At 45.2% G+C, this 15,344-nt stretch overlaps 1 protein-coding gene across 4 annotated transcripts in view; it reads right to left on the reverse strand.

The window, feature by feature from the left end:
• Positions 1 to 7,106: 7,106 nt before the first annotated feature.
• Positions 7,107 to 15,344, reverse strand: part of ARHGAP40 (Rho GTPase activating protein 40) — a 38,007-nt gene continuing 29,769 nt past the window's right edge. For all 4 annotated transcript variants that reach the window (XM_048321995.1, XM_048321996.1, XM_048321994.1 and 1 more), the window contains 10 exons: positions 14,743 to 14,908; positions 14,309 to 14,400; positions 14,114 to 14,191; positions 13,697 to 13,856; positions 12,934 to 13,016; positions 12,187 to 12,393; positions 11,778 to 11,918; positions 10,701 to 10,861; positions 9,823 to 9,878; positions 7,107 to 9,481 (listed from right to left, as the gene is read on the reverse strand). In XM_048321995.1, coding sequence (XP_048177952.1) covers positions 9,375 to 9,481; positions 9,823 to 9,878; positions 10,701 to 10,861; positions 11,778 to 11,918; positions 12,187 to 12,393; positions 12,934 to 13,016; positions 13,697 to 13,856; positions 14,114 to 14,191; positions 14,309 to 14,400; positions 14,743 to 14,908 — 1,251 coding nt within the window. In that variant the 3' untranslated portion in view covers positions 7,107 to 9,374. The remainder of the gene's footprint in view (positions 9,482 to 9,822; positions 9,879 to 10,700; positions 10,862 to 11,777; positions 11,919 to 12,186; positions 12,394 to 12,933; positions 13,017 to 13,696; positions 13,857 to 14,113; positions 14,192 to 14,308; positions 14,401 to 14,742; positions 14,909 to 15,344) is intronic.

Consider the following 15,344-nt stretch of genomic DNA (forward strand, 5'->3'; position numbering starts at 1 on the left):
ATGTCTAACAAAGAGGTCTGTTGAGTTAGATAACACTTTAATCAAACTCAATATTTTGATTATCCAGGAAAAATCCACCACACTTCATGCTCCACAGAGAGGAGGGGGTGTCTTTCTACCAGGAATAATCTGAAAGGAAACTTGACCAACAGAAATCAATTTTCCAATATCCGTGTACTAACACCAGTCTGACTACTCCAGCTTTTTGAAGCTTGTTTACATTTTGAACCTGCTACATGGGATATGCAGAAGAAAAGCCCTTCCTGATCTGGAGAGCCCAAAGCTCCCGCAAGCAGAGCAGGACGCAAAGCAGAGCAATTCACCTTGGCTCTTCTGCATGTTCTGTGTTTCAAAGGGAGATAATAAAACCTAAACCCACCAAAATCTCTGTCTGAATATCCACAGAGGGAAGCAAGAGATAGGTGAATGTTTCTACACATTCCACTTGACCTGCTCAGTGTCCCACGTGGTTTGTAAAAGGTGTTTTCAACAAATACTATTAACCTATTTTGTTTCCTACAAGGTACTGATTTCCAATACTTTTAACAAGTCCTTTGAAGCACTCTGTGACGCTTGTATTTATTGCTTGAGTAGATTGGAGGTCTCAGGTGCAAAAACCCGCCTGGGGCTATGTGTCTCCTTCCACCATGGACTTGATTAAAGGGAAAATCCAGACCAACACGCAGAAGAACAATTTTACTGTTACAAGAGAACAGTTTGGAAGAGAGAGGATCAGAATTTTCTCCCTTTTGCCATATATAGCTCCAAATTTTCACTTGCTCTCAATAGTTCAGCAGAGAAATATTGATTATAAGAAGGATTTGTTTTTCAAATGAGCCTTTAATTTGTCAGACCCAAGAACCACACGATTCTCTGTGCTCCTGTCTGAACGTGCCTGTGTCCTTTGAGCTCCCTTCCACACAAAGTCTGCCACCCTGCCTTATTTATTATTGACCCATCACAGTTTGAAAACACAGTTTAAAATAAATGAGCCTGAATGCCATGGCCATGGAGATTAAACTGCCTGGCACTGAGGAAATTGCTTTTCATAAACATCCTGAGCTCGTATGGCTTTTTTTTTCCTAAAGTGCTTAATATAGTGAGAGCCCAAGTTAATCTGAATCAGTCTTCAAACTGAATTGTTAATAAGAAGGGAAGATGTATTATTGTTCAATATTGAAAGGCTGAAGCCAGAGGACAGAGCAGAGAAAGGAGTTTTCCATGTACAAATGACATTCTTTGTACTTGCTGTCACTTGATGCACAAGCTGATCAGTGACAGAAAATGCCTCCACATTCTCAGCAGGTGAGGCCACACAGAGGATGTTCATTTAATCTCTCCTGCGTCACGGATCCCAAATCCCAATGCCACTACCAGCACCCTCCTGCTGTTACCTGCTCACCCTGGCAATAGAGACAGTAACAGGTGAACAAAGAATGAAACAGTAATTTCCACATTACTGTATGGGACCAGTAAATATCCTGTAGTTGTTAATTCCCTATTAATCTTTCTATCTGGGAGCACTCAGGCATGCCCTGCCTGTCCTAGGCACCAGAGAGGAGTGCACAAGGGTAGGTGCAAGTCCACACAAGTTTTTGGAAAGCCAGATACATCATCCAGATAAATGGCACATGGAGAATGTGAATCCCTCTACACAGCTACCAAATCTCGACAGATGCGTTAGGGACGCCCTCATGATGTCTGGGCATCCCAGCTCCTCTTCCAGGGCAGGCTGACTCTCCCCCACTGCTCTTACTGCACAGCACACACCAAAGCTGAAGTTTGAAAAAGCTCTTTGAGCCCCTTGTGTGTGAAACAGCCAGAGCTCCAGCAGGACAGGGAGACCACAGGGTGCCCTGCCCTACCTGCACACTTGGCAATCCCACTCAGAGCTGGGATTTGTTTCTTACTTGCACTATATAATCATGCTGCCCTTCAAAACAGGCCTGGGCAGCCTCTGCCTCAATCTCAACATCTCAGTGTCCAGACAAAAGCAGACTGATGAATCTCTTTCCTATCCTTACATCCAGTGCTCCTTCCCAGCCTCACAGGTATTGCGGGTTTGTAGTTTCTCTGAAGTCTGACCAATTCTCCAGCCTGACCAGGGGATGCAGCAGCAGAAACACACCCTTTCTGCACTTTGCTCTCTGAACAGGGCACAGAGGAAAGAGGGACCATGATCACCCTCCTCACCTGGAGTAACCAATGTGGTGCCAAGGAGGGCTCCCTGGACATGCCTTTACATCAGGCCTGAAAGGAGCAATGCAATTTCCAGTACTCATCCCATTTCAACCCCAGCAGGACAAAAAGATGAAAACCAGCGCTGAAAACCCAGACAAAACCTGGATTATCTTAGGTTCATTTACCTTGTGAGTTTGCACCCACACGATGATAAAACAAGGCCAACACCAGCTGCCATCTCTTTAAGAGATGTTAAACTTAAGCAAATCCTCCATCAGCAATGAATTCCTGTTTGAAATGCCTCTAAATTGAAGAAAATGAGTATTTCTTTTTCCGGCGGAGCAGCGGCCCGGTCCCCAGCCGGGGTTGCTACGCAACCACCTCCTGCACATGGCTGATAACACTCCCGGCATTATTTCTCCGCCTGACTGCGCCGTCAGAACAAAGCCCGGCTAATGAAGCTCTCAGATGCTCCTGGCTCTGCCTCTGACAGTTCAACACGGGTTTTCCCTGCTCGTAAGTGACAGTCACAGCAGCGACTGGCTGTCCCTTCCAGTCAGGGGTGCTTCCAAGCGGGATGGAGGAGAGATGCCCAGTGGAGAGCCATGGACAGCACTAGGGAAGAGAAGAGCAGCCCCTAAAACGGAGAGCAGCCACGCCTGCGACAGAACTGGGCAGTGATGACCAAGCCCTCTGAAATGCTGAGCCATCAGCATTACAGGTCAAGCCAGACACTCTCTGGTTCCCATTTGTCCATCTGCCCTAATACCCTCACCACACCTCACTGCTGCCTGCAGGTGTGGGGACAGCGAGGATGAACTTCCTCTGGCCTATGCAAAAAGGGCCAGAATGAAGACAACTCTCCAGGTTAAGCAGTTCAGTCCCTTGAAGCACTTACAGGTTATTTTTTTAACAATCTGTTGAAATAAATGTGACTGTGATGGTCTCATGCAGCACGGGTGGGCAAACCTAGGTGAGCTGGTGTAGCAAGAACAACCACTGCTGGCAGGAGCACCAGCTTCATCCTCCTGCAAGACCTGAGGCTGAAGCAGACCCATTTTGTACTGCTACCTCCACACACCTTTTATGAGCCCTGCCAGGGATGGTGATTCCACCACTTCCCTGGGCAGCCTGCTCCACTCTTTCAGTGAAGAAATTTTTCCTATTCTCTGATTTAAACTTCCTCTGACACAACTTGAGGCCATTTCCTTTTATTTTATCACTTGTTATCTGGGAGAATAGACCCACTCCTACCTGTCTACTTCCTATCCAGTTGTTGTAAAGAGGGAAAAGATCCCCCCTGAGCCTCCTTTTCTCCAGGTTGAGCACCACCAGCTCCCTCAGCTCCTCCCCATATTGTTCTCCAGACCCTTCCCCAGCTGCAGCAGATCTACCCTTTATCAGCTCATTTCCCAGGAGGGCAGAACACAGTGAAACAGAGCATTTCCTGGGCCCTCCAGCACCTCATCTCCTTCATGGGATCACCCTCCATACATGTGGGGATGTGACACGATCCTGGCGTGGCCAGGCAGGGAAGGTCGGTGACAACACATGCAGTGTCAGCTTGCCAGAGAGCACGGACACACCACACAAGCTTCAAGAGGGACAAATTCCTGTAGCCAAATGCTTTTTAGAAAGCACATGGCTCTGAAAGAAGAGCTGGGGACAAGTGTTTCCCACACCAGCGAGCTGGGAGGATTCCTGGCGATAAAAGCACAGGTACCTTCAGACAGCAAAGTAACACGAAGAGCAGCAGCTGGGAAGATGGAGAAGGCAACATCTGCCCAGCTAAAGACAACCTGAGGAATCAATCTTACTCTCAAAGACATAAATTCTGCAAACAACCTGCTAAGAGTCACAAGTGAGCCCAGAACACAGGGAATCCAAGCCAGCCCTGCTCGAGGGGGAGGTTATAACCAAACAACCCACCTGACTGCTCACCCGCCGTGACTCTGCCTCTCCGGGCTGAGCTGAACAAAGTGCAGCGTGGGCGCTTTTTGTTGGAGACAAAATTGCCTAACAAGGGACAATTATGAGACATTACCATTAAAAGCAGCGTGTGACAAAAAAAGCTCTGAGCCTGTGTATCCTGAGGTCTGCAAACCCCTTTCTCCACTTTTGTGCTAAATAGGTCTCATTTAGCCCATTTGTTCTGTCCCAGCCAGGCAAAGTGAAAGTAGGGTTGATCGATTTGTTAATTACAGTAATTTTATCTTAAATAGAGACAGCTGAGTGTTCATCAAGTCACAACTCCGCCTGTTACCAAGAGCCCTACCCCCTGCTCAATAATTAGGGATAATAAGTGGCTCATAATAAATGCAACCCACAACAACACGCTCCGAGACCGCGGCAAAGAATCAGGAGGGCTATTAGGGAGCCCCCAGGTCTATTTCTCTTTTTGAAAGAAACAATGTAAAATCTTTAATTGTCTCCTTGAAACCCTGAGACAGCTCTGCCAGTTTGTTATAAGTAAAAGGCAATTATTCCACTTTGTGGCTGCTCTTGTGTCCAGAGAAGGCTTAACCGGACTCATCAAGGCAGGTAAAAGTGACTCTTCTCCTCCTGCACTGACTGGGCACATACAAAAAGCTGAGGTGGGAGGTAACACCAGAAAGTTACGGATAACCACCCTCCTTGGGAGTTTTAAAACTCTGAGTAAGGCTTAAAAGATTAAGTTTCAACACAAATCACAAGCAGTCCATGCTCACCTTACAGCTTCCATCCACTCACACAGACAAACAAGAAGTATATTCAGTACTGAGGGCTCACCTCACCCTTCCAGCACAGAAAGCTGGCAGAAGCTGAAAGCAAGGGAAAACCAACCTTTCATCCTCATCCTGCACAGGATAGGGAATTTCTGAAGCAGGTTTCTGCTACAGCCTGCCAAGAGCAAGGTTTGGGATGAGTGAGGAGAGGGCAGCAGAGCTCATGTGCATCTGTGTCTCTTCCAAACGCTGAAAAACAAACAAAATGACACACAACCCACATAGGTACACTCACACCCTCCATTTCTGTGGGATTTCTTCCTCTTTTCCTGCTTTACCCCCTAGGTAATTACCCCTACAACTTCACCAGCTAGAAAGTGCAGACGGCCAAGGTGCTCACAGAGATGAAAACATCACCACTTCAAATTCCCTTCCAAGGACTAAGGAGAAAAGGAATACCTTCCTCCACTCCCATTCTTCAGGTCAGCCCTGGCCAGGCCTAGATAACAGAGCTCAGTGTGGAGGGAAAGGCTTCAACCCCTTGAGCTCAGTAGGTCCTGCCAGGTGCAGGGGAGAAGGACTTTGGCAGGGGAGGTCACCATTCCTCGCTGTCCTGGGGAAGGACAACAAACACAAAGCTGCTCTGACAAAGGGTGTTTGCCACCACAAACAACAAAAAAAGCATACAAACCTGAGATTAGAGGGACTAGAGACTGCCCAGGCCATTTCCCAGCTGGTAAATCAGTGCAGCTGCATATTTTCTTTTCCAGTGACTTAATATTGAACTCCAGCTTCTATTTCCCCCCCACAAGGTGAAGACATGTGCAGCCCTCATGTGCAAACAAGAGCAAACAGGATTTGGAGAGAACTTTAAAGTTCCATTCTCTCAGCGTGCAAAACCATGGATGTCATTTGTCTTGTTTCCAGCACTGGGGAGTGCATGGGGGTAAAGAAATAGATTTAATCAAATGCAGTTGTATTCTCTTTACAACAATACTTGCTGTCACTTACTTTGCTCCAGGAAGTGCATTTACTTGTGGCATTTCCCTCCAAGAGCTGAAGCTTCACTTGCTCCTGTGGAGAGTCTGTATTTTTGCAAATACTTTTTCCTAAGGCAAACTACAATTTCTTTTAAATTATTATTATTATTATTTGGATATTTCAGTTCCATTTCATCCACAACTATGTCTAACCAGCATTTGCAAGATTCTTTTATGCTCTGTCCCTTATCTCAGTACAACATACAGTTGCATTCAGAATAAATCCTGGGCTTCTGTTCTAAGCAGGGGAGAGCTGTGTGATGATCAATCACAAAAGCCCTTGGGGATGGGAGAGATTAGCACTTTGATACTACTGAAGATGAATGGGTGGAATGAGTTTGATAAACTGGTGTTTTCCTCAGATAATTGCTCTGAAAGCTTGCTGAAGCTGCTTGGATCCTCCACCCCCTTTCTTTTTGTGTCTGGGTAGGAGAGCAAGGCCTGCTTTTCCACCAGCACTGCTGGCCAGGCTGCTGCACTGTATCTAATAGTTCACAGTGGACTTATGCCACATTTCATCACTATTGAACACTAAAGTCTTAGTCGTGATTTAACCAAAGATCCAGACTGGTTCCTGTTACTCTTGGCCAGTGTGGCTGGTCCAGCACCCAAGTCACTGAGCAGGGCTCAGCTGAGCAGGACTGAGAGAATGGGAAGGGGATTTCTCATGGGATATGGACACGTATCCTCACACTCAAATCTTGAACAACTGCTCTTCTCCCTTCAGAAGTCACTAATCCTTGGTGCTCACCTTCAGCTCCCATCCACCTTTCTCTGGGCTTTTTATACCCAATACCAACCTCCCCCTTCCTCCTTCTGGATCATCCACAGGATCAGGCCAAGAGGAACTTCTCCTGAAGCTGTAACACAAAACTCTTGCCCAGCTCACTCAGACCCCAGGTACATCCCTCTTCAGGCACGAAGCAAGTCCTGCTGCATTCACAGATGTGGTGCCATTTAACTTTGTTCTCAAGCACTAACGAAAATGGAGCCAAGAGATTTTACTGTATTTTTATTGCTTCACCGAATAAATGAAATTTAAATATGGAATTAAAAATTCGTAAAAAATAAAAGGTATTAAAAGCCAGCCTTCAGAAGTGGGTTGCATATCAGTGACTGAAAAATTTACACTTACTTTTCGATACAAAGATAGGAAAAAAAAATTTAAAAAGCATATCCATCATCTGAAAAAAGCCGTTCTGGTTTTATTTTTTACATTTCCTTTCATATTGAAGACCTGATATTTGTCTCATGAGAATCTCGCACTAACTTTGTTTTTCACAGCACTGATTCACATTGTTTGGTGTTCAAAAAGCCCCACTCATCCGTAGCTCACAGCAGCAGTGATGTAAGTCTTGACCCCTCAGTAGACATGGACTGAATGTTTAATAAACCAGCATATGAGGGGTGGAAAAACCACAGCACTGTGTGATCCTGCAGGGTGCAATTCAGCTTGTAAAGGATCTTTGAGCTCACACTAACACCTTTATGGGTTGGGTATTTCTCAGGGTATCACATCTCTGGCATTTTCTCTGTGCAATCTTTACTCCATCACTGCCACAAAGAATTCCAGAAGGGATGTTCTGTAGGTACCTTTGGTTTTTAATGCCCTGTTTTAAAGCAGCTTGATCTTTCCAGCAACACAAATCACCCATCCTCAAGGAAAAGAATCAGGCTCTTTCAGGCACAATTTAGGCCCTATAAAAGAGGCACCTCAAGAATTATTGACATCTGGGTCAGGGTTGGGAGGTTCTATTACAGGTTCTTAAGAAGACATCTGTGAATGTGATCCAACCAGTCAATGCATCTGCATCATCTCAACCAAAAAGAATAGACAGACTCTCTAATATAGGGATAATTTTAAGATATCACCACCACTCACGCAGTACTCACAACAAGCTGGAAAGAATATGGACTGTGGCTCACCTGTTCCTCAAGGATCTTAACCACCAAGAGGATTTAACCACACAGACAGACTAATTACAGAGTGAAGCACCTTTACAACAGAATCTAGGAGTCTGAGATAATGAATAAGGAAAACTACACATCATCCTGGGGAGAAAAAAAGGAGAAGAGGGAAAATTCAGATTGCAGTGGAAAAACTCCTTTAACAAAAGAAATAATACTGGAGATTGTCACTAGTGCAGCTAGGATTTGGCAAATTAAATACTTTGAGTATGCACTTGCAGGGCAGCCCTGCTTCTGCTGCATGAATAAATATCCAACCGTGCTTAAAAACAGGATTTAGAGAAAGATGCCCAGATTTCCAGACAGGCTGAGTGTTCCACCCCTGGCATTGCACAGTGGGGTCCCTCACATGAGGTATTTCAGCATCACCACAGAGGAAAGCAACACTTCTGCACTCCTCTCCACAGGCACAGTCCTCTTGCAGCCAAGGCTGGGTGGTGATGATGATGATGATGCAGCAAGGTGTGAGTGTTCTCTCTCCTCAGCCCCTCCAGCCCACAGTGGCCACACTGTGCTGAGTGGGATGGAAATGTGCCACCAGAGCAGTGAGGGCCTGGCTCAGTACAGCCACCTCCCATCTCAGGGAACATTTGTTGATTTTTGAACAAACACATTCACACAGAATCTTCCACAAAGAAGTTCAGTTCACGTGGCCAGGTCAGATTACCAACTACACAGCAACTTCAGGATATTTTTTCCCTTGTCTGTTGATATATAGGTTGTCCATCAAAATAAATGCATGTTTTACCCTCATCAGGGGCAATGTGGGTTTGCATTACCAGCAGAGCTGCATGGGACAGGCATCTTTCCTGTCACACTGCATGTCTGAAAGGCTGCTGTATTTTCCATACCTTTTTCCAAGGAAAGTTATTCTCTTGTGTTGTATGTAGGTATTTAACTGCAGACATGAAATACAGGATGTTAGTGTCACATCCCATCTGGCCTTTTTGGAAACATCCTTTTTTATTTTTCAAAGAACATAGCGGGAGCTTAATAGTGAAGCCCAGCATCAAACACTCTTCTGGTGGTGTGCCACAGGCAACCAGGGACCTTACCAAAAGGATGTCCCTAGCACCACTGCAGCATTTGACTGTCACTTCTCCAAAAGAAAGAGCAAATCCAGAATACACAAGTGCTTTCTACCCTATTCAAGATGATCTTTCTTCTCTTCCATTCCATCTCTGTTGCACAACCACTGTAGCTTTGCCTTCAGGGCTTGTTTTCGGGGGATATTTTGTTTAGGAACAGTCATTCCCCCTGCAAACTCTGCTACACAATGATAATTGCTGCTTGTTTCCAACACCCCTGTCAGCACAGAAGCTACTGTGCTCTCACTGCCAGCTGCCATGGGAGCAGTTAATAAAGGTGCTTTTCCTTCAAGGAAACAAGCAGTGTCTGCTGTGACACTACAGCAGGGAAGTCTCTATTTCCACACCTTCCAAAAACTGCAACCAAGTGCTTTGTTTTGCTCATGTGTTCCTTAGAACATCCGAGGATAAGATGGGTTTTGCTTAATTATCCACTCAGCATGGGGGTTGATGTGGTACAAGTCCAAGAGGTAAGTGTCTGGGTCCAGGCAATGCTCACCTGTTAAAACAAGACATTCATAAAAAAACCCCATATTTTTTATATCCTTATTCCTTTAGTTGCTAGATATTTTTTTTTTTGGTTGCTTTTGCCCCCACCTAAAAACTAGGAGTTGTTCACATTCATTTCAATATTACAACTGCTCAAAGCATTTCCACAGATCTGAAGTAATGGCTTTGAGAGGAAAGAGGGTAGATGTACATTAGATACTAAGAAGAAATTCTTCACTCTGAGGGTGGTGAGGCACAGTTGCCCAGAGAAGTTTTTTAACTGTCTCCTAAAAGAAGCTAAGCATAAAAACTGGGTATCAACCCTTATTGTCAGCTACCACTTGTACTTACCAATATTGCCTCCCACTTCATACAGGAGCAAGTTCGTGCACTCTGTGGAGTTGTTACTGCAGAAAGAAAACCACACCAAAGTTAAACCTCTGCAAACACAGGTTAGGTAGTCTAGTAGCATTTCTTCCAAAAGAACTGTTTATGGTTCAGAGGCCAGCAATGAGCAAAGAGGCCATGGTACAGAGACCTTGCTGATCCTCCTGCACAGTGCAGGGCACCCAAAATTGGTGAAAGAGAAAACAAGGCAAGCTGTTGGTGAGACAGCAGCTGACCCATATCTACTAACTTCCCCTCCACCCTCCTTGTCTGGACACCTCCTGGGACACAGGAGAGGCTCTGCCACATGACCTGCTACAGACAGTCTGCAGGAACTGTGGCAGAGGGGGGCAGGAACTCTTCTGTTCCTTTTTTGGATTAGTTCAGCAATTCACCACAGGAGCACAGGAGGGAATTGCAGAGTTTATTTTAGGAAATCCCGACATTAACATGAGCACACTGGAATTACTACTCCAGGCAAATGATACAGGTGATGCTTTTCTGCAGGAGAGCTGGAGGGGGGGTGCTTGTCACGGTCGATGTTCCTGCCCTTTCCCCTTTCCTTCAGCAAGGATTCTGGAGTTCACTTGGTGAACAGCAGCCCAGAGGGGACCACTGACCTCCTGAGAGCCTGAGCACTGAGTGGAATCACTCAGGAGCTAATATTTGCCTTCCCCATCCAAGACCATTTCCTAAGCTTAGAACAGAGGAGCAGAAAACCGTCTCTCCTCACAACTCACTGTGCTGCCACCTCACCTCTACCTCAAGACAGAAAACAGCAGCTAGACCACTTAGTTTTTTTCCTCTTTTCTTTTTTTTTAAGCAGAGAAAAAACCATTTACCACCTGAGGAGGTTGACAGTGTTAACAATATTCCAGCCATTCTGGCACAGGTTCTTCTGAAATTGCCTCAAGACATCAGCAACCCTGGTTGCATTGTTCAAGTGCACCTCCAGAGAGTCTTTCAGGAGGAGTGATGCGTGGACTTTCACAATCTTGGAAGGCTGAATGAGGCAGGCAAAAAGAAAAAAGTGCTTAAAGAAAGACTCTTATCAGCCAAAACATCAAGTTTCAAAACAGATTGGAGAATATGAAGAATTAAAACTATCCAGGCAGCTGTTCAGGGAATTTAGACTTCTTTCTTACACACGGAGTACAGGCTGAAAGCTTATGGAAGCACCAAGGTGAGCATTATGAATAAATCATCAGTGTTCCGGTGCTGTGGCCACGAGAGGAGCCCTGTGCTCTCCCCATCAGCGTGCGCTGGTGCTCTCTGCTGTTCAAACCCAGCACTGACACCAGCTCGGATGAAAATAGCATTTGTCAGAAGAAATTTTGACGAACTGTTTTGCACAAGTGTGAACGACTCCTCTGAAATTCATTTAAATTACTCGGAAAGGAATTTAGAGATCTGGGTTGCAGGCTATTGAATTCCAGAAAGGTCCTTTCCAAAGAAAGGAAGCACCAAGTGATGTGCCACCTTAACAGACATTACGGAGCAAAAGAAAATTAGGCAACAGCCTAAATTTATGTTTTAAGTTCATGAAAATAAGTCTGTCTCTATCAGAGCAGACATATCTGTGCCAACACACGGGACACTCAGAGCCATATGAAGTTTGCTCTTCACATGGGGCAAAACAAACATTTCTGCTCCTGATCTCTTCCCTCCTCACCTGCTTTTAACCAAGAGTTTTGTAGCCTGAAATGTATTTCAAATATTTCAAAGTGCTCTTGCTCTTGGGATCAGTTTTTGCCACAACCTGGCCAAAAATGTCTGGGAAACCGTTCCTTATTATTCTGCATTTTTTTGTCCCTCTTACTCTTTTCAAGAGTATCACGCCTTACATCTTTCTGAGTTCTCAGGAAAATATTTTACACTGCCATGAACGGGTTTGGGTTTTTTCCCAAGCCCTAACTCACCTCTCCCTGGTTCTTTTCCACCTTGTCTTTATCAGCGTGAATCTTCCGCAACAAATTTTTAATTCTCTTGTCGCAGAACTGGTACCTTTTGCTGCTGCTCTCGTTCAGCTTTCTCACTTGAGCTACCAAGAAAGAGGAGACCTGGGCAGGGGAGAGGGTGAAAACAGGAATTAAATCAAGCAGAGATGACGATGTAATTTAGGATCATCATTTTCACTCCTTAAATAGACAAAAATATCTGTGTACCTTGAGGACAGGTAGTCTTGGAGTTCAACAAGAGGTTTTTCCTACAGGCAACACAGGATGTTTAACTCCTCTGAAATTTCCAAGTCCATCCCCTTCCCCCATCCCAGTTCTAACAAGACCAAGACACTGCTACACCACAGCACATAATTCCTGTGGAACTTACTGTCCAGAGCAGATCCTGGTAATGGATCATCATCCGCACCACGTCAGCTGCCCCCTCCGCCAGCTGCTTCTCTTTCCCCTCAGGGATCTTGTTTGGCAGCCCCTTGTGCATGAAGAGGTTTGGAGCCATGACTGTGGAAACGTTCCAGAGGTTCATTTTGTTGCTGTTCTCCCTGGCAACCACTTTGCTGAGAAACTCAAGCAGGGCCTGAAGAGAGGGAAAGAGACTTAAGCCATCCATTATTATTATTACTCAAAAAACTACCATGGCAATTGCTGGAGAGATCATTAATTAGCACTTTTTCTTGATACATATCCACAAATCCTTTTTCTCCAGTCAGGAAGTACAGTGACCAATTTCTAATACTAGGATAGCAACAAATAACCACACCAAGAGAGGTTTATCCAGCATTTATGAATCAGGAAAGACAGTCTGTGTGAGAAACAGATGAGTTCTAGCTCCTTGGCAGGTGGTAATTTACAAAGTCTAGCTGTAAAAGTCACTGGATCCAAAGCTGAATCCCCTGTTTTCCTTCAGTGTCCCCTCAAAGCCATTCCCAGATGTGGAAAAACAAACCCTTTTGGATTATCTCTTTCACCTCACGCTTCCACTAGAGCCATGACAGATCATCCTTGACTGGATTATATATTCCAGTGCTCTAAATGGAGTGTGCAGGGTGCTAAGTCAGCCTTACCTTTAATACCTGGGAACTGAACTACTCAAGGAGGAAAAAAAGCAAGCAGTTACCTTCAGAGTGTTTCTGTTGGGCTCTGGCAGAATCAGGATCAGGAGGTTTAGAGCTTGCAATCTTTGCTTCAGGTCTGGAATATCTAGAAGGAGAATAACAACAGGACAGAGGATTCAGGCTTCTGATACTGTTCTTTCTGAGCACAGGAATCCTCCAAGGAATAAGACAATTACTTATTGAATTGTTTGGCATCTAGAATCTGAGACCTTGTTTCACAGAAGTGACTCAAACTCATACTCTCCTTATGAAGTGAACTACCCATATTTTGAAGCCTAGCTCATTTCCTCTAGAGTACACTGTCTGCCAGCAACTCTGATGTCCTCGAAAGGCAGCAAAAGAACCCATAATTCCCCACTTTCTGAACAAAAAAGTTGTGCACTCAAACAGCTTAACACACCCAAACTACTTACTGAGGCACCTACCTCAAAGAAAGGTGCTTGCAGAACATCAAAATACACGCAGACAAGCCAAGCCTGTGCGCCCTGGACAATCACCACAGCTCAGTCTGGGTGTCATGATTGATCAATTTGTCCTAACTGATGGCAGCAGCCTTGCAGCCTCAAGTGACACATAATTGAAGACCCCAGGACAGTGCAGCTACACAAGCACATATTCAACCAAGCACCAGTGACTACAACTCCCAGCTGTGCTCCGTGTCCTCATCGGATCCACTGGCTCACAACACACCTGACAGGAGAGCCCAGGACCAGTGGATCTCTGCACAAACCAGCCTGGTGCTAGCCAGGCAGAGCAGGGACTCACTCTGGACAGCAGCAAAGGCAGGCAGGTACTCTGCTGTCAGCAGCGGGGCCGGCAGCTCTCGGATGAATCTCTTCAGCAGCCCGGACACGTCGTTCTGGTGAACCTCATCCCAGCGGAACAGGCCGCTGTAGAAGTCCCTTTCCAGCTTCTGTTCCAGGCTCTATGAAAAAGATGGAACTTGTCACACACTTTAATAAGCAAATGTGAGATAAATTTTATAGCTGAGCACTGGGAAGGCAACGCATCGAGTCAAAAGAGTGCAGAGACCCTCAGCACACACTCCTGGAGTTCCCAGCAATAGAGGTTTCTCGTTGCACTGGGAAGGGGACAAGACAATTTAGGTCATTTAAGCACTTGCTTCAGCAAATGCTCCCTGATCACCTCTGACACTTTCAAACACTGCTAAGGAACTCATACCTTGATTCTGGTCTGGGACCCAGAAATTCTCAGGATACCCTCTGTTTCAAGCCCTCTCTTCTCCAGGCAGGACAGCAGCTATAAAGGGGGAGACAGAAAGCTCTTAGGCACCGAGGATGAGGAGTCAGCCCATCCTTATCACAGGCTCCTGACTCTGAGGACCAGAGGTGTGAATGAAACCAGCACAGAACTTACTGCCTGGAGTAGCAGAGGGACCTTGGTGTTGGGCAGCAACTTTTGGTCATTTTCCAACAGGGTGTTGAGTGGAACTCCAAAGAGCCTTTTCTCTACAATAGAAACAACAGTGTGTAAGCCTGTATCAGCTCTAATACAGGTGTAAGAGATAAACCCCCCCACTGCAGACTAGGAAGGCACTTCTGTAAGCACAGATACTGGAGAAGGAGAGGAATAGTTAAACAGGACAAGTGCAGCCAGACATAAATGTGGTAATAGGTCCTGATGTCATGATCCACTGACTTCCAGGAGAAATCCTGCCCAAGGAAAACACACCTGTCACAAGGTTTCTTATCAAAGACCCTCTGTTCTAACATTTGAAACACAACTGATGAGTGTATGATGAGAAGATGAGTGTAAAAAAAAAAAGGCACCAAAAAAAAAGTGAAACTAACCTGTTGTTTTCAGTTTTGTTGCTTTGTTTCTCTTCAGCTCAAAGCCCAGGATATCACAGAGAGCTGTAAGTTCAATGAGGGCCAGTGTAGGGATCTTCTTCATGTCCTGAGCTGAGAGATCTCCAATCCTGGTCACTCCTAGTCTGCCCTTAGGGATCTTATATCTCTAAGGGAAAGAGACACAAAAAGTTCAGTTCAAGTTATCACTATTAATCCCCCTAGTGAAAACTTTTGCTGTATTTTTATTATTCTTTGTCATAGCCAGGCATCTGTTCTTCCTGCTGTGTTCAAGACCAGACGTATGCCCAAAACGACTCCTACTCAACCACCAGTTTAATAAATCTTTTCCCTTTTCAATAATCATACTGAAGATCTCAATTTCTCTAAGTTAAAGACAGTCTGATACGCATCCTAATCTAACAGAACTTTGGAAGGAATCCAGTACAATTGTGGGGAAGAAAACTGTCAGAGTTGAGAGTCAGAAAGACCAGTTATTAATAATTTTTCAGTGGAAACAACCCAAATCTGTATTACAATAACTAGTTTCACACAGAAACCTTACTTCTCTTGACCCTCCACTACACAATGTCTATCCTTGCCCA

Source organism: Corvus hawaiiensis, chromosome 17 (genome assembly GCF_020740725.1).
Source record: "Corvus hawaiiensis isolate bCorHaw1 chromosome 17, bCorHaw1.pri.cur, whole genome shotgun sequence".
NCBI classification, from domain to species: Eukaryota; Metazoa; Chordata; class Aves; order Passeriformes; family Corvidae; genus Corvus; species Corvus hawaiiensis.